Below are 26,252 nucleotides of genomic sequence, written 5' to 3'. Positions count from 1 at the left end.
TTCTTCACCGAACTTCCTCCCGTTTTCCCGTTTTTCCCGGCTTCTTGGTCGTGTGAAAATTCCTAAGCGCGTTTGTCGCCATCGCCCCATCGCTTCGGATTTTTTCCACTCCACTTTGGCATCTGCATAAACTTGACCCAAAAAGCGATGGGGGAAAAAAGGGAAAGCCAGCTAGCCAGGAAAGCGAATCCTTTTTTCCCAACTATTTCCTTTCGTAGATTTTCAACTGTTCAAAGATTTGGCTCCTGTTTGCAATCCTCTCCTGCCCGCATTTTATGGCCAATACGTGAGCTGTGGATATTATGCGCATAACTTTATTGTGCCCATACCCCCTTTGGCTAGTGGTTTTTCCTGCTGTTTTTCAATTTCCATTCAGACTCTCTCTCTCAACAACTTAATCGTTTCTGCGTTAAGCATACGCACTGTTGCCTTTTTTCCCAGCTGTCTTTGCATGCAAATTGCGTTAGTGTGTGTGTTGCTTTTAGCCCCTTTTGGGCAAGTTTTTTGGCCCAAGCTAAGCTCGTAATAACCCATTCTTTTTTAGTAAATTTTCGGAAACGTCGAAAGTAAACAAATTGCAGATGAGTTTATCCCAGCAACACACAAACAGCAAACTGGCTAGCTGCCTGGCAGCAGAATTTTCTCATGCATAGAACAAGGGGTTAAAACGCTTATCATTTGTTGCCTTTTGGACAGTGGCTTTCTCCTGTCTTCCCACCGATTCTTCTGAGCTTTAGGCCCCCTTCCAATTTCTCAAATCCACTTAGTGTGTGTTTAGTGCTGTGGAGTGTGTGTTTCGCCTCCTGCTGCTTCTGCCTCACTTTTTTCATGTTGCGAAAATCCTGACTCATGTGATTTATGTGTTTCCCTTTTTCCCACATCCTTGCAACTATTTGGAAGCTATCCAGAAGCGAGGAGAAAGCGAATAAGCTGCGGCAGCCAGGACTAGATTCTTATAGCACTTTGAATAAGTTTTCTTGGCATTTATTATTGCTCAGCCCAAAAGCAAACTGCATTATGAGCCTTTCAGCGAAACGATAAGAAGGCAGAAAGATGTCTTCGAAGTGGTGAAAACAGATTTTTGCGGATATAAATCAGATAGTTGGCAAAGACCAGTAACAGGTGACTCATAGTTCTGAACTGAATATATAGTTACGATTTTATAAAGCACGAATAATTTTCCCGAGTCATAGGTTTGGCCCAATTACATTCCAGAAAAGAAATATGTCAAGCATATGTTTCGATATTAATCAAAATCGTTTATGTATATTCATGAAGTAGCAATTTGAATAATCTGCTAAAAGCCCGGTATAATCTCCGCCCCTGTGCCCCATCTTGTGGTTGGCTTCCTCTACTCCTTGCCCTGCCTTAATGATGAATTAAAGCCATTTCCTTTGGGCCAATGTGTGTGCGAGAGAGTGTTTGACAAAAGACCAAACAAAGGCGCTCAACCAACTGACACAAAAGTCTGCATAATCAATCAGTCGGTCTGTCGGTCGGTCGTTCGGTCTTTTGGTCTTTCTCTCTCTCCCCACCCCCTCCCCCCAAAATTCCCCTTCACATACGTACGTATATATGCATGCCCCAATCTTTATTCTGTGCAGCCTTCTTTGCATGTTAACAGATGAGCAAAAAATTTGCTTACGCAGCTTTTTGGCGCCTTCCGCAGACTTCCTTCCGGCCATGGCCAGCACCCCCCGATCATCCCTTATGCATCCTCCGAGCACCATTATACACGGGAAAAAATATTCGACCTTTCTAGCTAACATTATTTTAAAAGAACCCTAAGAATATGTGAGTAATATTTTCACAGCAGACTTTCGGGCAGAAGATATAAAAACGCAAGACTACAACATTGGTTTTATCGCACTTCAAAGTGCACGTTTTTTCTCTCAATGCATTCTGACTGCATTTTACATGGCGCAAAAGTCAGCTGGGGGTTTTCAAGTCTGGGGAAGGGAAAAAGCAGGTCGTGGAATGAGCGATGAGGGGTCTCAAATGTGAGTTTGGCAAGTGTAAAAGCTTTTAAACATACAAACACAGACAGGCGGACACACATTCTCCCAGTCACACACACACACACACACACACACACACACACACAAGGAGAGACGACATTCAGTTGCATTTGCAAGCTGTGCATAAGCTGACATCAATGTAATGAAGATGTATTTGCATATTGTAGCACTGTCAATCTGCTGGCTGCCCCACTCTTCCACTCCAAGTCCTTCTTGTCCTCCCTGCCCTACTCTTAACCCCCGACAGTCTACATTAACCCTCTTCAGAGGCACTTCCCCTTGAGTTTGCTTTGCTTTTGATGGCTCTCATGGGGGATATATCTTCTATCTGCTGGATTGTAAATTGTGGCTTGCGCTTCTTCGATAGTGCTGTTTTAATTTATTGTTTAACCAGTTTTTAGTAGAGTTAAAGGGCCTTCCCGGTTCGTGCAAAAGTATGAGCGTTAAAGTCTTGGGAATTATTAAGCATGTAAATTCTAGAGATTCTACATACATAAAAAAATAACACACACTTAAAAATGAGATCACTATACCCTCTGCAAGAGTATAAAAACGGGCAAGACACATAGAGGGAAGCCTCCAGTGTTTTTTGCCTCCCTTTTTATTGCATTTTATATGCAAGAAGTGAGTAAAAGCAGAACTGAAAAAAAGGCGAGCAGTATTCAACAACAGCCAGCAACAACAAAAACAATAATAACGTCCTGCGAGTCCAGGGCAATAAAAAACGGCCAAGAACAACAAGAAGCTGCTACCAAAAATGTATTTTTTTTCGAGTTTTGGTGCTCATAAAGCGTAAAGATATCACACAAACACACCGCTCATAGTTGTGGCCAACACATACACACAGAGAAACACACACACACAAAAAACGAGGGGGATATTACGCATACGACCCGTGGGCGCTTTACAGTCACCACTGCTACTGATCCAACTCAAAACTCTCACAGTGGCTGTTCATCTTGGGTTTTCATTCGGTTCGGTTCAGTTCGTTTCGTTTTTTATTATTTAATATTTTAAAACACTTGCGGTGTTATTGGCATTACAAAAACAACAACAAACGATATGGAAAGTATGTTACGGGTGTATACAACATTTGATTGCTCTAGTACTTTGGCATTAAACAAGTTTCTGCAACATTTTTAGAATTAATTCAGAACTGCTTAGTTATTATTTAAAGTAGAATCAAGCATTTTTCCTTATCGAAAAAAACTACGGGAAAGTTAAGTAAGGCCATGTTATTATATAAACCATTTTAGAGTATACAATGTACCTTGGAGCAAAGTAGAGTATACAAATAATAAAACACACATAACAACATGGGCCATGCGGCAGAAATGGATTCGACAAAAAATCGAGTACACACACACACACACAGAGGAGAGACACACTCGCACATCCATAGACAATCCCAAAAAACAAGCTGTGGATGCCAAAGGGCATCCTCATCCTCCTCGACCACATCCTGCCACCCACTTAGTTCTTGCTGCTTTTGCTGTGGTTGGTGTTTCGTGCTCGGCTGAACTTTAAGCAAGCTCTGCGAAGACTTTAAGCCGACTCCAAATGTTCGAACAGCACGTTGCCGAATAATATTTATTTGCAACATGTTTCGCCCCCTTGAACTCCCATAATTAGCATGGAAAAGGGCGCAAAACATTTTAGATGCCCAGTGCTTAACTTGTCATAACTGAAAGCGAGCCAAAGCCCAAAACGCCAACTGAAATGTTGGCCAGAAAAGGTTTTCCCCCGCCCTTCACTGTGTTCGGTCCACAGCTTCTGACATAGGCTAACGAAAACTTACAGAATGTGGAAGCCAGGACCTTACTCTTTTCCTAGGACGGGCTCTGAAAGTCTACCAGCTTAATGTGTCAGAAAATAGAAACTTTGGGTAGTCGTTGGCTGGTTCCTGGGCTCGACAAAAGTTTATCAATCAAAATGAGGCAAAAGTTACTCGAACAAATCTCTTCGCAATCTATGTGTAATTTTCTCCAGTTTGCTTTCTTTCTCATTATTTCATCGGCATTTCTTCACTGCGTATTCACACAGTTCTGAGTGAAACGAGTGAAATTTGTGCTAATAAGTTTCGTTATCCAAGCTTCAACGGATTTTCCTTTCGAAAGTTTTTACACAGATGCAAACATGATTTTGCAAACTCATTTCTACACATTCACACAGAATGGAAATTGAACGGATTCTGAATTACTATCTCGCATTAGTTCGTATTAAGAAAACACATAGATGACTTACCTAAATGCTGATCGACTCGCTTTTTGGGCTTTTGCACGGATGCATAGGGATCGCTGCAGTAGTCCTGCCGGGACGGATTCTGGCTGTTGCGCAAGTTGTGGTACTCATCGCCCACCTGGCTGGGCGTGGCCGTGAGGTGGGGATAGGGGGCGTAGTCGTCCACCGCCCCGTAGCCTCCATGGGTCAGCGGATCGTATCCGTAGGCGGGCTGCTGCTCCACATACTGATTCATTGGGGCCTGCACCATGCCCTGCTGGTTGCCCACCGCCGCGGCTGACATCTTCACCTGCCACAGAGAGTCCTGCGAGTTGACACTGCCGCCGTTGTTCGAATTCGAATAGTTGTTCTCCATGTAGCCCATGTTGACCCCTGGAAAAGCAAGAACAAAAATAACAGATAAATGATGAATGGATATTTATCGAACAATGCATATGAATACATGAAGGAGTTGTTCGCAGAAAATACTGCGATACCCAATAGGCACAAACAATAAAGTTTATTTATAATATATTTTTATAGAATTAACGTTGGACGTTGCTCAGCGGACTGCCTACTTTTGTAACCTCCATCGCTCGCATGTAAAACATTGACTATTTGGCCTTTGGCCAAGAAAACTTTCCCTCGTTTGGCAGTAAAATAAAATTTAATTAAAATTAAGCCAAAGTTTGGTCCCAAAACAAAGTTGAAGTTCTCTTTTGGGGCCAACTTTTGGGCCGGATTTTTATTGATTAACACATAAAAACGACATCGACATACAATTTATGAACTTCGAGTCGTAGACAAGGCGTAATTAATAGTTTATCACATTGCGTATACGCCGCGTGCGCCACTTAAAATCCATCCTAATGTCGTAAATCCTTGAGGAGCACCGAATTCGAATTCTCCTTTTTCTTCTTCTCAAACCACCTTCCTTCAGCCATTTTGACAAATTTTTATGGGGTAAGCGAATGGAGAAGCCTTTGTCCTTCAACAAGGAGCAGCTGGTGTTCCCATTTTCCCACTCCTGCCAACCGATTTTTCCATTTTCATTCATTGTTCCCTATGCCTTGGCTGGTGCGTGCTCGTTGGCTGGACGCATTTATTATTATTTTTATATCGTGATAAATCACTCATAAATATTAAACGCACGCTTGCCGGCAAACAAAAACTTTTTGAGTTTAGAGCTGCCAGCGGAAAAAGTGTTCCCAAAAGTAAATAATCTACGGCATTTTAGGGGATTTGTCACTTTTGAAAGGATGTCACGACTTTTCATTTTACGCAAGCGGTATTTTTCTGGTTGCGTGTTTACGCAGAATCCCTCGTTATTTAATTATTTAAAGATATAAGTTAATTTTTTGTTCTAGAACAAACACCGCAATATCTTTTTGCAACAAAAAGTATGCAATAAAAATGTTCGATACTAGTGAGTTTCCACAGAGTGCCATGTATTCGAGGGTATGAAATAATGGGTGATTCAGGATATGGAATCATATACCCTATCCCCTCACTTATGTGTGTTGCGTGGCCTTCTTGGCGACCGTTTTCATGGCAAGTTTGGTCCTTTTTTGCGTGTCCTCAGCTGCTGCTCGAGTTTAGGGCCGCGATTTTATGCCTCGTTTTGGGGGGCGTGATAATTTTTATGATCAGCCATAAAACTAAAACAGTAATAATATTAACTTCATTTACATTTCATGCGGCCAACTTTTGCTTGCTCTTTATTTGCTCAGCCAATTTACATATTTGCTTAAGTAATTTTATTCCGCAACATTCTGCTTATACACATTTTCCAATTGCAATTCGCAGGAAAAAAGACTGAAACTTTTCAATTTGATAAGCATCAAATCTTTTGTCGGCGGCAACTTTTGATTGCTCAAGTTTGCCAAAATATTTGACCGAAATAACAAAATTTCCCCTCCCTAGCTGATGAAAATTTTAATGCATTTCCATTGTCTGGAGGAAAGCATTTTGCCTACTACTTATTTTGCATTTTTTTTAGCAATTAAAGTTTGTCAAAGTTTTGTGCATTGATTTGAGCAAATAACAACAACAGTTGCGGCATACTTCTGGCCCAGTCACGCCTCCATTTTACGCCGTTTTCCCGCCCCTCCTCGCCAAGCAGCTTATTATTAAACCCACTCCCCACTCGGAAAATCTTTTCATGTAAAAGTGCCTGGGCTGGTGGAAAGTTTTCCCTCTAATTCACTCGACAAACTTTTCAACCGGAAGCGCTTACAATTATGCAACATTTTTGTGCAGCAGAAACAGCAGAGCAGCACTACCAGCACCAGCAGACGCACAATAAAAACAGTTTCAAATGCCATTAACGGTTAACTAAATAGCAGGCCGTGGCTCGGGAACCGCAAGGGTTAAGGATGGGGCTAAATCCTGCTGCCTCACTTTTGCTGCCAGTCACTTGGCCGGCCCAACTTAACCCATTGCATTCAAAACTCAACTCAACTCATTCGAACTGAACTCGAGCCCAGTTCGCTGTTTTTGGGGTGTTAATAGCACCAGCTCGCTCCTTATCATGGTTTCTCACCTTACACTGAGAGAAACTTGGGCAAACACTTAATATATATTAGTTAATATATGACGATCAGTAAATTAAATCATATTCGTATTCAAACGTAGCTTAAGCACATTATCTTTGAATTTGTGTCTATTTTGTCTTTGAACCTATTTTATAGCTGATTTTCCCATGCAGCTGCGATTTTCCCTACGACCTCCACAGCCCCTGGTGACCTTTTCCTTGTTGCACTTTTAATTAGCGACGCGACTCGCAGACTCCGAGATTCGAGAGTTGAGAGTCGGAGGCTGCTTGGCATTTGCCCTAAATGCGCTTAAATGTAGCAGGCACAACAAGGGTCGTATTTTGAGGGTAAACGGGCGCGGGAAAGCGGCGGGAAAACCGGGGAAAGTGCCAGTGGAAGGCAGCGCACTAGTGCCGAGTTCCTGCACTTGCCGTGTTGCACTTTTCCGCCGCTCCATCCGCTCCATTCCTGCCAGCTCCTTTTGTGCGCCCGAGTTGGCCAAAAAGTTTGGCTCGCTGCGCTGCAACAGCTTCAGTTTCTCAGATTTTTTCCCTCCCCAGGATAATGAATGAAAAGCCTGTGGAGGCGCGTGGAAGGGAAAGTAAAATAAGTTTGTTAGCGCAACTCTCTCCGGAATTCGCCTTGTTGTTCCTGGCCAGCTGAGCATGACAGAATTTCCAGCCCAGAAAGCGAGTTGATAAAAACGCCAGCGAGACAGGTCAAGGGTATTGATGAGTTTTTCAGTAATAATTTAAAGTCATCGTCTTTGCACTGACCCAAAGGGTCTTTAGTTTTAAGCCAATTAGTTTGGCCAGTTGCAAAAAAAAAAAATGCCAGCAAATTGGAACTCATAGATGGATGGATGGTGTCTTCGAAAAGTTGCTTGTGTGCGGTCGGATTTTGGTTTGTTTTGGTTTAGCTGGGGTCGGTTGGTTGCCCAGTTGGTTGGCTGGTCGGTTGCTTGGTTAGTTGGTCATTCAGTCAGCTGTGCCAAGGCTGACGATGACCCCCCTTGAACCCAACGCGTTAACCCTTCACTACAACTGAACACAAGAAGAACAAACATGTTCGACAGGCAATCACTGCAAAAAAAGAAGGAGAATGGGTTGGAACAAGGCAGCAAAATGCTGGCCTAAAACGTGGCATTAGGCATGCACTCAAAGAAATGCATTAAATGTGCAATGTAGTTATGTACTATAGATACTTCTTAGAATCGATTTCCAAACTCAATAAATTATATTTTGTTTATTTGTAATATAATATTTTTTAGGACTTGAGCATGATCCTCTTTTTTTCTTATTTTGGGCCACGTTTTTGGTGCGCGCAAAACTATTTTGCGGCTATTTGCTTTGTGGGGCCGCATGTTAAGCCCAGAATACTGGAGACCTGAACTGAACTGAACAGCATGGAGCACCGAAAGCCGAGCCCCCAGAATTGCATTGAAAATACCCCCCACCAGTGGAATCCCGAACGAACTAAACTAAACCAAACCCAACTAAAACATGGCAGACATTTGTTGGCCCGACGCGCGAGTTCATGGCTTTATTTATTTAGCGCATAAATTTGCCGAGCGCGGGATTCCTTTCTACTGTTCTGCTTGTTTTTTTTTTTCATTTTTCCCCAGCTATTTTTTCCTATTTTCATTTTTTTTTTTACCTTCTCTCTATTTTCGACGCTTGGTTGCCTCTTCAGTGTGTGTGACGACATTTGTTTGCATTTATTTGGTTTTCCAAATTCCAGCTGCTTGTTTTGTTGCGCATTTATTTGCGGGAACATGTCCTAGCCGTCGTCTAGCCGTGGGCGTATTCCATATTTAAATGTATATACAGATGTAAATACAAATATGTATATATGTACATACCCCAGAGAGCATGACTTGTGATTCTTTATCTGCAGAGTGCAAGAAACTTTGCAGCAAGTCTGACCGGCATAACTAACGCCAAGAGATTTGATAAGAGCTGGTGTTTAAGTTTATGGAAAACAGCACACAGCTAAGAAAGTCTAATAGTACAAGAAGTGTGTTAAGCAATACAATTACTGAGATACATTTCTGGTTAATTTTCAGCTACACTTGTATGCCATTCCAAAACTCCAGTTGACCCCTTGCCCCACTCCCTTCATTGGCTGAACTTTCGCTTGATTGTTTTTATTGCCGTCGCCGGTTTACATGCAAAGTTCATTAGGTTTTTGGCCTAGGTCGAAAGCAATTGTGGCCAAGAGGGCAAGGAGAGGGGGTTCGGAAAGGGGGGCGGCACGCCAAAGGACCTGAATTGGGCGGCTGTTAACGAGCCCGAAAAGTGCAGGCAACTACAACAATGAACCGACAGAACTCTCAGTCGTAGACAAAGTGTAAAATGAAGGGGTTCCTACACGCAGAAAAATTAATGGAATTACAGTTTTCAGCGCCTTTAAATGTGAATAAAAAACTGATGAAACTTCTGTTGCACACTTGCCACATTATTGTTATTATCATTAATATTAGTAATATAGTGTTGATATACTTCTAGCTGAAAAACAATTAAGTTACTTTTGTTACAGTGCACACGACTTTGTTGGCTGGACGCGGGGGGAGAGCATCTGCATCGGGCAAAGGACATTTTGGTCGGGCGCCGTGTGTTTTGGCTCTTCGCTTGTGGCTGCTCTGCTCCTTAAGCGGCAATTAGCGCTCACAATGCATCGGAGGGGGGGATGTGGGTGCTGGGGGAAGTGGGGAAAAGGGAGTTCTCCGACACTCTGGCTCCTTTTTCGTTTCGTGCACTTGCAACCCTTTATTATTCATGCCACTTTCACTTGGCAAATTAGCTGTTACTGCAACTCCTTCTCTTTCCTTTCTCCCACAATCGTTTTTAAATGCAATTAAGTGGCAGCCCCCCTTAACCCCTTAATGCCCCCTAAGTGAGTCAGACTAAGCGCCTTAAAATTTTAATTGGCCTTCGAAAACAATTGAAACACGAAATTGGCAAAGCAAATTGCTGCTATTTGGAGGCTTAAAATATGTAAAAGCAAATTAATGCTTACGCCGTCCAGTTAACGAAGATTTTTTCCGCTATCTGTGTGGTTGGAAAAAGAATTTTTAATTTTTACATTATTAGAAAGTGCCTTACGTTTTTTACCTCCTCCATGTGAAAGGTTACAATGTGTGGGTGAGTGGGCAAAAAAAAAGGAAGTAAACGAAAACCAGCACAATTAATAATGAATTGTGTAAAACCGCTGAGGGGGAAAACGAGGGAGGTTTTTACTTTTTCTGAACGGAAAGCTTCAGTCCAGTTTTACGCATTCAAACCGAGTACAAGAGTCACGGTGAAAAGAAACAGGGGATTCCCCCACTCGAAGGGACTCCAGAAAAATGGGAGGACAAGTGGGCGGAAAGGACGTCACGATGAATGGACGACAGCTACAATTGCAAAATGGAAAGTGTATTACAAAATGCTACCGACCAACAACAAACAGTGTGCGGAGGAAAAAAACGTGGCAGCAAATGTTGAAGCGTTTAGAAAAAATTGCTGTTTCAACAAATTTACAACGGAAGTGGAAAGTGCTTTTCCCCGCTTTTCCAGGTGCGTAGAAGGGGGCAGGGTGGCTGACAGAACACAAACCGCGCTTGATGAATGCTCTCGCCGCCATCGATTTGCACTCAACTCCATTTCGCACTTTTCCATTCCAGCCCGTTTTCAGGGGCAGCATAATTTCGAGAGAGAAAAAATCGCCGTGGAAATCCCACCTCGGATGCCATTCCACTCCGAAAATGTTCCTTTTAAACGTCAGCACGGATTTCATTTTGTGCGGAAGTGTACGTATTTGTGTGGACAATGAAAAATCACCGCAAACCAAACGGAGGTGAGTGCCCCAATACCTTTGGATAAAAAAGGGACCCTAAGGACACGTCCCAACCGGAAGTATTTCACACTTTGGTTTTCGATCTTTTAGTTTTGTGTGTTGACACCTGCACGTGGGTAACACTTAAAGTTTTACAAAGTTATTAAAAGGGTTTGAAAAATCCCGATCCTATCTGGTCCACATAACATCCATAACATAAAAATCATGAAACCTTCTAGTATTTTCCTATATACTATAGCTATGAATTATTAATTGTTTTTCTTTTTTGTACTCACATTCATTTCCGGGCATCGTGTGTGCGCTCAGTCCAGGTATTCCATTGACTCCGACGCCACTGCCTCCGATTCCGCCCACTCCGCCGCCCATTCCGCTGACCACGCTGCCGCCAACACCCACGCCCACCACGCCGCCGCCCATGCCAACGCCCACCACGCCACTTCCCGGGTGATAGCTGTATCCATTCTGGGTGGCGTACAGTGCCGTTTTCTGATCCTCCATGCTGAGGGCGAGATCCATTGAGTGTTCCAATGCCTTGTTGTCCAGCCCAGAGGCGGGGTAGTAGGGGGGTGGCGCCTGGTTCTGCTGGGCGGCCACAATCGAAGGACGCACCGAGTCCATCTCGTAATCCTTGGCGGCGGCGCTCTTCTTCGATTGATTGCGCTTGCAGCGGCAGAACATCAGGATTAGGCCGGCGAAGAGGGCAAAGACCACGCAGGACACGATTATCGCAATGAGAGTGGGCGTGGCCAGGGCACTAGCCTCCGCTATATACGGCCTGCCGACTATAGGGGTAAAGAAAGAGAAGGGATTAGTTTGGCAAGTCACATATATAAAGCTCTAAAAGCAGATAATATCATCAACATATTTTTTAATATCTATTAAGCTCCTCAATCGTGCTATTTCCAAGTCAAATTCTTAATTTCATTCCAGTTTTTGGCTCTGTAATCGAGAGCGGGTTGAAATGAAGCCATGAAAAATGCATCGCGAGGAGCTGAAGTGGATGGATGAATGGTTGGTTGCTTGGTGGATGGTTGGATAGATGGTTCGCAGTTTGAAAGATGGGTGGCAAGGAGTGAAGAGACCACTGACGGGATGAGTGATTGATGGTCCGCCGGCAGCCGGTCATTCAAGTGGTGCAATTGCTCGTAATGGCTTTGCATATAATGGAAATCATCAGCATCGGCGGGAGTTTCCAGCCAGCCAGCCAACCAATCCTCGCTATTTTCGTTAAAATACTCTATTCATTTTCCACCCACTTCACTTCAGCGCATTCCTCATTTCGAGAATCTCAATTTTTAACTGCGAGTCTTTGTTGTGATTGTTTCGATTTAAAGATTAACTTACTATAGTGAAATGCATTTTTGTACTCACTTTCTGCGTCCGTGTAATCGCCGCAGTGGTCCGGATTGGTCCTCAGGCACAATTTGACCCGCACAGTGGGACTGTTTTCGTCCTCGAGGGCCAGCGAGTTCAGACCATTGTCATCCTCGTCCTCGCTGATGGTGTGCCCCAGAGCACGTCCACCGCCGACTCGCCGGGCTCCAATTATTCTTTCGATGATCTTCTCCTTGTGGGTGGGTCCGTTTCCGGACAGCTGCAGGTTATCCATGGTGGTCACCACCTCCCAGGCGGCCATCGGAGAATCTGCATTCACCATGGACTCCACAACGGCCACCAGGTTCAAGCACGTGGCCCCCACATCGATGCCGAGAGTGCGAGTACTCGGCTCATAGGTCACCTGCAATGGTGGCGGAATCCTGCTGACCTTTGTCGTCACCATGATTTCACTCGAGTACGGGGAATCGCTCTTGGGATTCAGGGCCTTGACCTTAAAGGCATAGCTCTGGTGTTGCTCCAGGGCTGTCACCTTGCAGGGAATATCCCGCTGGCAATCGACTTCCACCCAAGCCGAATTCGAGTTGGCCAAAGTGGCGCAATCCGGTATCAATTGTTCCTCCCTCGGCATGGCCACACGGCGATAGCTAACGAAGAACTTGGTCTTGCTCAGACCACCATCGAATCCGGGATCCCAGCTCAGTGATACGTAATTGTGACCCACCTCGGTGGCTCGCAGGTTTGTGGGTTTCTCCGGGGGTCCTTTCTGCTGCAGTCTAATGGGAGCTCGAATCGTATCCAAGGTGTTGGCCACCCGGCAGGTGTACTCTCCGTAATCCGAATGAGTCAGCGAGTTGATCTTGAGCACGGAGGTATAGATGTCGTTGTTATCGGTGGTGGTACTTATCTCGTAGTGACCATCGGAGGACATGGTCAGGGGCGATGGATTGTTGCCAAACTGCCATTGGAATTCGGGTTTGGGATAGGCCTGAACCTTGCAAACCACCTCGGCTGTCTCCCTGATATCAAAGGCCACCTTGTTATACTGATGGAGTACAATGGGCTCATGTTCGATCCTCAGTTGCATGGATGAGTTGGCCGAATTGACTTCGTTCTGGTACAAACAGGTGTACAGGCCACGATCTCCGGGCACTAAAGCGTTTCCATTCGGTCTGGCCTTTCCACGGAACTTAAGTTGACTCTGCACCGTGACCATGCCGTTCAAACCCTGATCGGGATTGGTTTGCACTTCATACAGATTTTCCTCGGGCAGAATTTCCACTGCGTCCTTCAGCCATTTCACACTGGGTGCTGGCTTTCCCTTGGCACTGCAGGTGACCGTATAGTCCGTATCGGCCACTCTTCTGGTCATATGCTGCTGTAACTTGGCCAAGAACTGCGGAGGCTGGTGGATCTCCAGGACAATGGTGGCCATCATTCCGATGCCCAGTTCATTCACAGCATGGCAATGGTATTTGCCCTCGTTACCCAAGTGAGCTTTGGGTATCGAGTACTGAGGGCCTTGTGCAAGGATTTTCTGTGTGCTGGAGAACTCTCCATCCATATCCCTGAACCATCTGTACTGTGGCACTGGCCAGCCTGGCGGATTGGCGGAGCAGGTCAAGGTGACACCATTACCCACATGAACCACGGGCTTGTTGGGGGTGATGTACGCCTGTCCTGGTCGGTGACGAACTAGCAGCGCCACCGTGGAGTTACCCACTCGTTCACTGCGCTCCATTCCCTGGCTCTGCATTATGTTTACGGCACGGCAGATGTAGTTTCCGGCATGATCGGCTCGCACGGAGTTCAGGGTCAGTACGTCGCCATTGTAGCGGAAGTCGGGGCTGTTCTCCTTGAGCCACTCAATTGTCACGGGTGCAGGATTGGCTGTGACATTGCAGCGAATGGTCACTGTATCGCCCTCTTCGGCCTCTCGCGTCTTGGACTCTATCACCACCATGGGTGGGTACAGGATGTCCAGGATGAGCTCCTGTTCTCCAGTCTTTCCAAGACCGTTGTCCGCAATGCAGGTGTACTTGCCGGCATCTTGAACACTCACCCGATGGATCGTGTGAACTAATGAGGAGCTGATGAACCGACCATTGCGATTCCAACGGACATTGGGAACCTTCGGCTTGGCATCCACATTACACTCCAGCTTGGCAGTCCGGTCACGTTCCACCCGCAAAGGATTCTCGGGTCCAACCTCGACTCGGGGGTAATCTGAAAAAAGCGGAGGCAAAAACAGAAAAGTAGGCAAAATTAGTCAAGTCACACAGGCTGAATTGGAATCAAAGCAAACCGCTGGATGAAAATTAATAAACACGCAGCATTTTTGGCATAATCAGGCGGCAAAATCCGAAACTTCTAATTGAATTAGTCAGGGAAAACGAGAGCGGGAGCACTGGTTATGATTAGTCTGCTGATTAGACACGAAATTTGTCAATTATTAATTAAACTAATGAAGTGTCTGAAGGTCGGCCAACGCCGAAGACTCCAAGAGACTCATTAGCAAAGTTGAAAGAGAGGAAGAGCCAGGGCTTTACGCAGGTAATTTGTTGTTAATGGAAGTGGTAACCCATTTTGAAGGGGTCAACCTTTCGATATTTCCCTGAACAAAAGGGGCAGGAATGTTCAAATTTATTATTATTATTATTTCTTCCAGTAAATTTTACTAAATATTCTGAGTAACTTAAATTAATCCAATTTAATGAACTTAAGGATATCCGTGGCTCTTAAAAATAAGTTTAGCACAGGAATCTTATTCACCTGCAGTTAATTTCCCTCCCACTTTCCCGGCTCCCTTGGGAAACTCCGCCCCTGCACTTCATCGCCGAGTTAGTGGCCAAGTTGGAGTTGCTGACTGCAAGTCATAGTCCAGCATTAGCAACCTCTTATGCACCGCAAATGGCGTGAAATTATGTCTGAGCCACCGCAACCACTTTGTAATTAACTGCCCCCTGGATAAGTGTCGCCAGCTGCCTAATGACTTTGCCCATAAACCCGCACTCCGCACCATTGACGGCCGGCGAACAAAAAAAAAATGTGGAAATGTGGCGGCAGTCTAGAGAACTTTAGCAGCCGCAATCTTGAGAAACTGGAGCACGGTCTTCGACTTGGACCCTTTACCCCATCCATCCATCTCCACTTGCGCAATCTCCTCCTGCAAATTATAGTAAATTGCGCGATTCTCTCGTGGCTACCTCTTATGAAAGGTCTAAAAGGTGGGTTCAGGTGTCTCAGCACTTCAAAAATTTGTTGCGACAAAGAACTTAACAGAAGTACACGTCTTAATTGAGCAAAAAGTGAAAGCTAAACTAATTCTTAGTATAAGAGTAATATTTACTGACAAATTAAATGTGGTTGGTTAGCAATCATATTTTTGGGACAATATTCAATGCTCTCAGAATTTTCTCAAAGTGTACCTTTAACCCCAGCTCAAGTCGCAGAATCGTCTTTGCGTGTTTATGTGCGTGTAATTACATTTGATTGTCTGGCTTTGTTCGCCGACCCGGCGACCATTAAAGCATTGTTTGGTTAGAAATCAAGACCTGCTTCTGTTTCACTTTGTTCTGTTCACTATATAAAGGGTATATACAATGTATTACCCGAACTTAATGCTCTGTTTTCAGTTGCCGAGCTTGCCACAGTTTTTGTTTGCGTTCTTGCCCGCTAAATGGCTTCAAATTGGCTTAATTGTCACTTTGCGAACATGTTTTCAACATTTGGGCCAGGCCGTTTCAGCACTGCATTCCACGGATTTTCCGGGCGGGAAAAACCAAGGGGTAGTGACCTGAAAATAGGCCCTTCATTCCCTTGATTACTTTAAAATGGACCCCGGCGAAACGGCAGTCGTCGAGTGAAGTGAAGTTCCTTCAATTATTTCCATAGCCAACGCTTCGTGTTCATAAATAATCAACCAAAATGAGAGAGAGACGGACGGCAGGGAAGTGAAAGAGAAGGAGCAAACAATTTTATGCGTGTTTTGCATATAAATTTTTTGCTCAACGCCCTTGGACATGGTCCTTAAATTATGTACGCAAATAATTGAATTAGTTTGCAGGATCACAAAAAAAATAAAAAATAAAGAAAAAAGTGGGAAGATGCGAAAAATAAGGGGACCCCTGAAAATCGTGTTAGAAATATTTTTCCAATCAATTGCCAAATTGTTGCCAGGTCTCTGCCTTTCCCCCATTTACAAGTACTCAAAAAGAAAAAAAAACGACCCAAGCATTCACTTGGAAAATACTATTAGCAAACACAAAGGACCCTCAAACAAAAATAGATGGAGAAAAAAATGGAAAACCATCATTTAAACAGAAAACCTAAGTAGAAAAAAATTAAAAATTTAGTTTAGATCTGTACAGCAATTCATTCGGCCAATCCTGAATAAAGAGACAAATAGGCTAAATTTAATTTGGTATTTTTCACATTCGCCTAACTCAATTTAGCAACTCGAATAAATGCGATAGGGTCTAACGCAATTTATCCAAGGATCTTTTTAGGCAATTAGCTGGGTCTAAACTCGTTTCGGATGCCTAACGGATTTAGGGAATTAAACGACTAAATGAATGAGGACAAGTCAAGCTTAAAATATTATTTCTCGAGATCTAACAAAGCTGCACCAAATATTCTTTGAAAAATGGGCAATTTGAACACGAAGAAAACAACTATCAAAAGAGCAATGAAATTAGAGCAAACAGCAGTCAGCTAATATTAATTTTAATTTTAATTACGAAAAGGCAATGAAAAAAATAAAAGAGAATGTGGCGCGCGCGCAGCAGATCCATTAAAAATAATCGACAGAGCTTCAACTCCCTCAATGGCCGTTCCTTAACTTGGCCAAATCCAATTTTGATGTGTGGGCTGCGGGTGGAGCAGCGGGTGGGAAAAGCGGTCGCAGAAGCGGGAAAATTGTGGAAGGCACGCGCTGAGCCACAGGCCACAAAAGCCATGGCAGCCAAGGCAAAAGCGATTTGATATGACCAAGCAGCGCAAAACCAAACCGAACGAACAACTCGTCCTTGCCCCGCCCCGCCTCCTTCTCCGCCTGATCCGCAACCGCCCCCTAAATCCATCCTCCAATTTAACCCACCATCCATTCAAGACACGCGAAATTGGCAGGCCAGAAAACATTTGGCCCGAGGTCCAAGATAAATGATAAGGCGACTACGACTTATCCCCAGTTCAGTTTTCCTCCACCTTCTCTTTTCGGTTTCGCCTCCGGCCTTTCTATTCGTAACTAATGAATGTTAAGTTTAAAAAGATACACAAATTTTCCAGCAGATTGCCAAAATTTAAGAAGAAGGCTTCTGAAAGCCCCAGAGGCCAACAACTTATGCTTGATGTAAAGTTGCGTTGTCAAGTCATGAAGTCATTTTAAATCAACTAATATATTATGGAACCTTTCAAAATAAATTGACATTAATTTATTACTAAATTCATTCAAAATAACCCATAAATATATATGTATATAAAATCGATACTTAGTTCTGTCTGCCCGACATCGAGTTCACCTAACAAAAACAATTAACGCTTAACTTTAAGTAGACAAGTGTCTTAAAATGTTATTGACCCATCGAGAGTCGGCAGAGCTTCCTCTTCCAATCACAGTCTTATCAACAGGAATCTCTCCCGGATTCGCCTTTGTTCTTCGACCCTCTCATCCCTCCCCTCCGTCCAGTGCACCCCGCTGCCAGCCAGTTGTGTGGCATCTTCAAGTTGATGCTGCCATGATTTTCATCATCTACTAAATGTTTTCCTTGGCCTTTCAAGTTTTTCTTGTTTCCAAACTGCTACATATGGATGTGGATCCACAAACAGCTCCTCGAACTTCTTTCAGCATCTTCTCCAGCTGCTGAAGCTCCACTCCTCCTCCTTGGAGCCGGACTCATGCCATTCCCAACCTTGCCTTCTCTACCAGATGGTTTGCTTGTGTAACTTGTTAGTTTTCTTTAGTGGCCCTACACGGGTTTCTCCATCAGAGACACACACTGGCCAAACAGCTGCGGTCAAATTAAAAGCGCAGGTCAACACAATAGCGGCTGTTTAGATTTTATAATGTTTAATATAGCTTTTTTAAATTATCCACTCAAATTAAGATGACTTAAACATGCATGCATCTGGTTTTAGCACCTATCGGTCGTTTTTGCGATTTTTATAACCTATTCCTATTTTTTCAGCCGCAACTGTGTCTAGTCAAACACACTCCCGGCACTCGCATAGGAACGCTTGTTCCCTGTCTTGTTTTGCTATTAAGTCAAGAATTTTTATAGCATTTAGTTGGAAAAGCTGCACATACTTCTACCTACTCCATCCCATATTGTGCCTCCTCCGATTTCCCCCGATTCCTCCTTCTTTTTCGAGTGGAGTGGAGATACGTACGCATAACTCGTGCCTGCTGTCAGCGCATTTGAGCTATGAGCTCTTGTGGTTTCTGGTTCGGCTTTTTATTAGTTTCTTGTTTGGTTTTCGGGGACTTGTGCGGAGTGTGAGCCAAGTGACCAGCAGTACAGGCCATTTCTGGCTAACTAGTTACTAAATTGAGCGCATAAACTAAAACAACTGCGGTCCAGGAGATGGTCAGGGGGGCAAAAAACACACGCACACCACACACACACGGAAACAAGAATGGCAAATAGCAGTAGCAATGGAAAAATAGCCAAGGAAACTCGTTGGCCACTGCTCATAAATTACAGGAAGACATATTCAACGGAGACAAATAAACAAGATCCTCCTCCCGGGCCCTGTTATCCATCCATTCCCAGTTTGGCGTACAGTATTTAGCTGTCACATTAGGTTGGGTAACAAGAAAATCATTTAATTGAACAGATCTAACCAGTTGGATATGAAGAGTTTCAGCGGAAACAGAAGAAGATACTTAGAAGCTGTGAACATACATGGAATGACGCTCCGAAGAATCTCCATTAAGAGTAGTTGGCGATTTCCCAACAATGTGATAATTGATTTCGAAGGCAAGACAATAAAAGTGATCCTACTTAGCGGTGTCTATATACGTTTAAATTTAGAAAAATATTCGAGATAAAAGTGCATATTAAAGCTAAATTACATTGCTAATAAAAATCAAAGGTTCTTGTATCTTTAAATGCACAAATGGATCGAATCCATCCGAACGTGCCCAAAACCGAACCCGCACATAAAACACAAACTCAAAAACGTGCCTGAAAAAGCAAAGCACATAAAAAATACACTCATGAGTTGTCCAAAGTGGAAACACTTTAAAGTGATCACGAAGCGGATCAAAGTGAAGCAGCATACGCCATTCTGAAGATATAAAGATACAAAAATACATACACTTTTCGAGCAAAATTTAAGGCTTTGTTGTTTCAGGTTTCTGTGTCATTTTCTAAGGAAAAATCTCCAGAATTCCTGGGTTTCCTCTTGCCCACCGTGGCGATGTGCAAAAAGCTTTTGAAAAAAGCAATAAGAGAGCAAAACCAACTGATAAACGGACAAATGTTTATTGTACTAAAAATTTTATTGGCCACACACATGCAGATACCAGATACAGATACGACGGCCCAAAGATACTTGTATATATATACACACATATATATATACTATGAAACTGACAATGGCTGGCCATAAAATGAAATCAAATTGTGCCGACCAAAGCAAATGTTTGGTCAAAAACACACAGTATCCGAAGAAAATTGTTGGTAAAAATCAAGCAAAAGATTTAATAAATGTTGCATGACTTTATGGACTCCTCGATTTCCCCGAAGCGAAAAACATATTGATAAACTACAGAGCCGACAAACAGAAACTGCTGCAAATGAACGTGTAAACAAACAGATGTATCTGTGCATCGGCTGTACAAAGATACAAATGAGCAAACACAACATAATTGGAGAGCAACGCATTCCCATCTGTCCAGTTTATTTTTATGGCACACAATTTGTGGCAAATCAATGAAAAGTTCTTCTAATTTTATGGGCCTCCACATGTTTTTAGGCGTAAACAATTTCGGATCTTCACCTCTGAGAAAAACAGACGCAATCAAAGCTGCCCCAAATTAATTTAAAAGGAACAAAAAGTTCCTGCCCCGCTATTTAAACATCACAAATTTTTGTAAATTGTCTGGTTGGAATTTTAATGGTAAACAACAAAATAAAAAAAAAGGGAGCTGGCAAATGGAAATGGGAAAATCCCGGAGCAGGAGCGGAGGCTGCTTTAAATAGGCAGTAAAATTATTGACAAAGTTTTCCAGGCGCACACATGGAGATCTGGATAGAAAATAGGGAAAGGGAATAGCGGAGCCCGCAAACGATGTCATTAGTGTTGGGAAAATTGCTGAGGGAAAAGGCGAGGAAAATACGAGACTAGCCGGTCCAAAAAGTAACAGTTCGAGTCGTGGGCCAAAAACTTTTGCTTTTATTTATTTACTTGACGCGCAACAAAACACAGACGTACAAAAAAAATAGGTTCTGAAACGAGGGCGAAAAAAAGTAGGTAAACAAAAGTTCTGGATAGGCTGGCGAAAAATTTAGATGCTCCTGGGAGTTCTTTTTTTGAGTGTTGGGAAAGTTTAAATACCCTTGTGGGGCAGAAATTTATTTTAAATACTGCAAACCCACATGAAAAGCAAAAGTAATTTAGTTTTTTTCAAGCAAATAAATTATTTACCCAACAACCTTAAATTATTTAACAACAAAGTATAATATGTTTAAACTAGACTTTACCCACTGGCATTTATCTTTCAGAGTATTCAATTATATAGGCCGAGTGACTTGCAAAGCCCGACTAAATAAAAAAAATGAGAGCACACGTAAAGCAAATTCTTGAATGGCGTAATTTTCCAGCAGCAGGAAAAGCGATGATGAAGATAATGATCATGATCCCAATGATGGAACAGTTGAGCAATTGCAGCAGGCTGCTTTGTTTAACTTTCGAGTGAAAATGTTTCGGCCAACATGAAAAGACTGCGGAAAATTGTATTCGAGAATTAGGCGCAAGACTTCACGAAAAATAAAGCAAATAAGGGAGGGGAAAATGAGGCAAGAAAAGCAAAAGTTTTCCAACGAATCCTGCTGGGGGGCAAAAAGGAGGAAGAAAATTGAGGGAACCCCATCGAGTCATAACCTTGCACCATAATAAACTCAATACCATCCTTCCTCTATTTTTGCTAATGCAAAAATTGCCAGGAACGAGTGGCATTGTCCTGTCCTTTGACCTAAATAATTAAATTCATTGGGGGCCACAAAAAGACAAGACAGGGAGCGCAGAAAAAGGAAGAAAACTCCAAGGAAATGGGAAACTAAACTTTGCTTTTAATTTCGCCCTTGCATTTTATTTCGTTTCCTTTAATTTTATGTTAAATTAATTTGGCGCTGCAACTCCTTGGCTTCATCGCAATAAAAAAAAATAACCAGACAGAATTTCATTGCCTTTGTAAATATTTAGTTAATTTGACAAGATTTCTGCTTCTTTTGTCAGTCCGGCAAATTGCATTAGGGCGGAAATGGAAATCTGCAGTGCGTATCTGTATCTGCCACTGACACATTTACTTTAATTTCCTCGAGAGGTGTCTGAAAAGGCAATGGAAAATGTGGGCGTATGATGGAAAAGTTTCCGTCTGGCAGGAAGTTTAGTTTGGGTCTGCAGATCTCAGATACAAGAGGGTACTGTCTCGCTGCCATGGCAGTCCTGAATGGATTTTGTTTCGCCAGATAGCAAACGAAGGTATACATACATAAATAGGGCTTGGACGACGGGCTAGAACAAAGAACAGATTATGGCTTAATTGGGCCACGTGGGCTGGCTAACATGAGAAGTGAGTGTGCCCATTGTTATCGGACCTTGTGTGTTCGGTGAAGATATTCAAAAAGTATGAGTATTAGCATAGAGAAAATAATTATTCACCTACTGGAGCACACACACTTAGAAAGCTTTTGCAGCAAGTTTAAAAATATTAAACTTAAGTAGATACTTTTCAATAACGTTGTAGACAAGTGCTGAAACTTTCCTTTTTTGCCGATGACATTTCTTATTTTCCCATTCGATGCTCTGGTTTCCAGTCAGTCATGATTGCAACACCAGCTGCTTTTGTTGCCGTTTCTGTTGCATAACTTGGGGCGCTTCATCATCGGTGTGTGTGTGTGGCAAGAATTTAACCCTCTGGGGACAAAACGCCGGCTACAAAAACCGTACTGAATATACTGCTATTTCAGTTGTGCCAGTGTTGCTGTTGCTTCTCTCTTGCCGATGTTGTTCTGTTTTTGTTATCAGAGGCCAGCGGGCAAAGTCGAAACCAAAGTCGCCACCGTTTCAGCCTTTTGGTTTTGGCCCCCGGGCCACATCAGCTGCCATTGCCCCTCCATAAGGGGGCAGGGGGGCTCTACAGTTCTGCAGTTCTTCTCTGCTCTATTTGCTGCTGCAAGTCAAGTAGAAGCTGCACTAAATGTAAACAAAGCCCCAGTCCCTCGAAAGCCTCTATTTCTCCTACGGCTGCAGCGACAGCAGGCGAAATGTAAATAACATTTTTAAATTTACCCACTGGCTGGCACGTGTGCGTGCAGTAAAGTAATAATATTAAAGGTAGACGAAAATTTAAGAATTTGGAAAACTTCCATAAACAAGCAACAATACATTTTGAATGCAAGAGTTCAATGGTCTTTTACCAACTATAAACTTTAATGCATCTTTTAAAGCATTTAAAAATTTAATTACATTTTTAATAGTAGGAAATACGTATATCAGCAGTTTCGTTTGCTTTGCATTGCTTGCTTTTTCTCGCAGTGCACTGCTTTCGCATTTTTCCAGCAATTTCTTGCGTTCAATTCTGTTTCAGCTTCGCTTGAGTTGAACTCCGGTTCAGTTGCATTTGCCACTGCTGGCAGAGAAGCATCTGCATCTGCCGCATTTGCTGCAGGAAATGTATCTACATATGTAAACGTGCAATATTCAAGATTGTTGTTCATATTGCTGCCAGTTGTTGTTGCCCAACTACTGTTGGTTGTTTGCCATTTTAGCTTCTGTAAGTTGTTCCATTTGTTCAGCACTTTGCGTAGTTTTCTTGCTGTGCGTTCGCTTTCCTTTTTTATATTCCATTTGCGCTTTTTTTTTGCGTTCTTTTGGTTTTGCCCGCCCTGCAACCTCGATAGTTTTGCAGTTCGTTCTGCCACATTTGCCGGCTTTATTTGCCTGCAGATTTTTCATACTTTCGTTCACTGCCTTGGCTCCATTTCCCCCCAAGAAATTTCTTATATGCGAAACACACGCGACCGCAGAAGTAGGGACCTCCAGCCAGTTGGCTGTCAATTGTTATGCACTCTACTAACTTTGGCGGGGTATTATCCTGCGAGTTACCACACATGATAATGATGATTTATGGCCTCTCTAACTCAGGGGATCCAGCAAGGAACTTGTAGGAAAAGAAATTTATGGAAGTCATTTTCACGAAGTTCGATTGGGGAACTAGGAAATTGACTTCAAATGCCGGAGGGGGCAAGAATTCTCAGTAAGCCCCAAAATATTTAACATCAAATTAAGCTGTCCTATACTTTACTTAATCTGTGTCCACTGCGTATATAACTTTAATTAGATTCTTATTTATATGGCCATGCATGCATTAAAGATCCTGCTCATATGTTTTCCCAATACAATATTCCTATTTTGTGCAACCGTTCTTGTGGGAGAGTATTAAAAGTTTGCCATAAATTCCTTAAAATTTGACTGCAACATGCCCTGAGCAACATGTGTGCCCCAAAAACTTTAGTACTCCAATGTTACGCCACATTCTGCTGCAGCTTCTCCTGCCTCATCGAAAATTCCTTGTTTGCAACTCTTTTACAGGCACAATAAATTTATATGTGCGCCTTGATATGGCTGTAAATATTTAGAACTTGGCAGTCTTCAGCGAATTGCAACAAGAAAAAATAACAGTGCATCAGAATTTAATTTAAGTTTAGATTTCTGTCCGCAAGGATAAAAGGCATTTTCCTGTTTGACCTAATTAGGTTGGTTGATATGTGGAGATTGTGGAAACCCAAAAAAAAAAAACTTTTAATTAGCTTAAAAAAATGTTTGAGGCAAAGGGACTGACGGCAAATGTGCAAAATTTAATTAAAATGCAATTCATTGCACAAAACCAAAACAATTCATATTTTGGTCAAATTTACAATTCAATTTACACGAAAAATGGACAAATCCCGAGGCCAGTTTTCGACAAAGTGCGCAATGCAATTAATGGAAATCAAGTTTTGTGGAAAGAGACAACAATGGAACCACCGAACAATAAAATCTCTATAGATTTCAATTTATAAACGGAAATATATCTCTGATTCCTTTTGGTTTTCGGCTTCCACTTTTGCCGAAAGCTTTTTATCAACTGACAGAAATCCCTCGGATAGTTTTGGCGACTTAAAACGGATTTTTTACTAAATTCAATCTATAGGTATTGCGGTGAACATTTTGTGTGGAATATCCCCGACGGAATGGCCTTTTTTAAATTGTCAATTTTAACTGTAAGGATTGCATTCGTCTTAATAAAAATCCCTTACTTAGTTTGGCCATTTATAACAATACATTTACCTTAACTTTATGTCAGAAATTCCACTACAAGTTGAAAAACTAGAACATTTTCAAAGATATCACAAATGAGACGTGCATTATGAGCCTCACTCTTTTCACCAATTAGCGAGAAATGAATGGAGGAAAATTGGCTTAATTTTTTTGTGTGTACAATTGGTAAGCTGATCATCAGTTGCACTCGGTTTTTGGGTCCCAGTGCTCAATTCATTAGTCAGTCAGTGGAAAAATATTTGGACTGCAGCTGCAGCTGGAGAAGTGCAGAAATATCGGGCATTTCTATTCCGCATCTCCCCATGACTTTACCATCATTCTGTGGAGCTCCTCTTGTGCGTTGGCAAAAGTCAAATTTGGCACGAAAATTTTGTAAATAAAATTTTTGGTGCGGCTTGTGCAAATTTGCACACATTGCGCAAATTGCATTGCATTCTCCTCTGGAAAACGAGATGTGAGGAGGAAGTGAGTGAGGTCGGTTGAAAGTGGCAAAAGTGGGAGGCACATAAAAAAAAATACCCAGGCTAATATTAAGTTGAAATTTATTTAATATGCACAGCCAGTTTTAATGAAAAAATTAAATTATATTAAAATATACAAGCCGCTTTTGCATATGAACGAAGTGGAAGTCGACAAAAAACCAAACGTTGTTCTCTGTGTACCTGCCTGTACTGCAAAAGTCAAACAAATGTGCAAAATTAGCATTTTGACATTTCAATTTTGAATATTATTGACATGTTTACGTACGTGCATACATGTGTGTGTGTATTTTTGGGGGTATATGCACATACATATGTAGTGTTTTTGGGTGTGGGTGGGGGCGGTTGGTGATTTCAAAGCTCCGTAGTTTGCGAGTCCCTCAACCGGTTTCATTGAATCGCAAAATTTACTTTAATTAGCAGCAGATATTTAATGATCATTGTCATTCCCGTTGCCATCGGTTTTGTGGGCGTGGCAGTTGGCGTTTGTTTTCCAGTCCATCCAAAACAATGCCGAATCATTGTCCATCCTTTGGCCCGCCCCCCCCTGAAAAGCCCCCTCCTCAGCCCTAGAAACTGCGACAAGCGACGCGTGCTGTTTGCTCTGTTGACATCATACACACATATCCTCATCATCATCATCATCACCGTCATCGTAGTCATCATCGCCATATGTATGGCAACAATAGGACCTGATATGGGGGAATGGATGGATATACATATGCGTATATCGCCATCATCATGACTAACAATGCAAAGTTTGTTTTGGTCGTTTGGCATATCATCGAACTGAGGAACCGAAGAGCGCAGAAATAAAACAGAAGCCCGCAGCAAAATTGAAATGTTTTCCCCACTCCGAAAGGGGGGCTGCTTTATGCGTTTGCTATTTGTTCAGTTGTCGCTGAACGCTATGGGTTATATATGTTTCCATGGCGGAGTTTCTTTCCCTATTGTGTTTTAATAAGACAGGTATCCGTTATGGAATTAAATTCATCAAATGATAAAGTTTAAAATATGCATTTCGTTAGTGTGTGAGATTTTTGGCCCGAGGAATGTTGTCTTGGCTTTTACATAAGTCTCTAATTTTAATCGCCTCAAATGTCAAACAAAGAAAACATTTCAACCGCATGTCTGCAACCTTATCAAACTTCTTAGCCCTAGCCCAACCCCGAGTCTTGGCCCCAAAAGCACAAATTTGAAACCTATCCTAACCCGAAACCCAAAACCCGAAAACCGAAAGTGACCTCAACACGCAAAATCGAGAGAAATGGAAATGGAGCGTC

At 42.6% G+C, this 26,252-nt stretch overlaps 1 protein-coding gene and 1 long non-coding RNA gene across 4 annotated transcripts in view; one reads left to right on the top strand and one right to left on the bottom strand.

Moving 5' to 3' along the window:
* The window catches only part of LOC117141671, an 85,998-nt gene extending 75,480 nt beyond the window's left edge, over window positions 1–10,518 (top strand). The window contains exon 3 of the long non-coding RNA XR_004459500.1: window positions 10,437–10,518. This is a non-coding gene — a long non-coding RNA (uncharacterized LOC117141671). The remainder of the gene's footprint in view (window positions 1–10,436) is intronic.
* Window positions 1–26,252, bottom strand: part of LOC117141159 (Down syndrome cell adhesion molecule-like protein Dscam2) — a 79,576-nt gene that overhangs the window by 2,278 nt on the left and 51,046 nt on the right. For all 3 annotated transcript variants that reach the window (XM_033304535.1, XM_033304614.1, XM_033304692.1), the window contains exons 6-8: window positions 11,981–14,170; window positions 10,885–11,391; window positions 4,263–4,631 (exon numbers count right to left, since the gene is read on the bottom strand). In XM_033304535.1, the coding sequence (XP_033160426.1) occupies window positions 4,263–4,631; window positions 10,885–11,391; window positions 11,981–14,170 (3,066 nt within the window). The remainder of the gene's footprint in view (window positions 1–4,262; window positions 4,632–10,884; window positions 11,392–11,980; window positions 14,171–26,252) is intronic.

The sequence above is a fragment of the Drosophila mauritiana genome, chromosome 2L (genome assembly GCF_004382145.1).
Source record: "Drosophila mauritiana strain mau12 chromosome 2L, ASM438214v1, whole genome shotgun sequence".
Taxonomy (NCBI): Eukaryota; Metazoa; Arthropoda; class Insecta; order Diptera; family Drosophilidae; genus Drosophila; species Drosophila mauritiana.
Note: the sequence above shows the minus strand (reverse complement) of the source record. Positions and strands in the feature narration are given on the sequence as shown.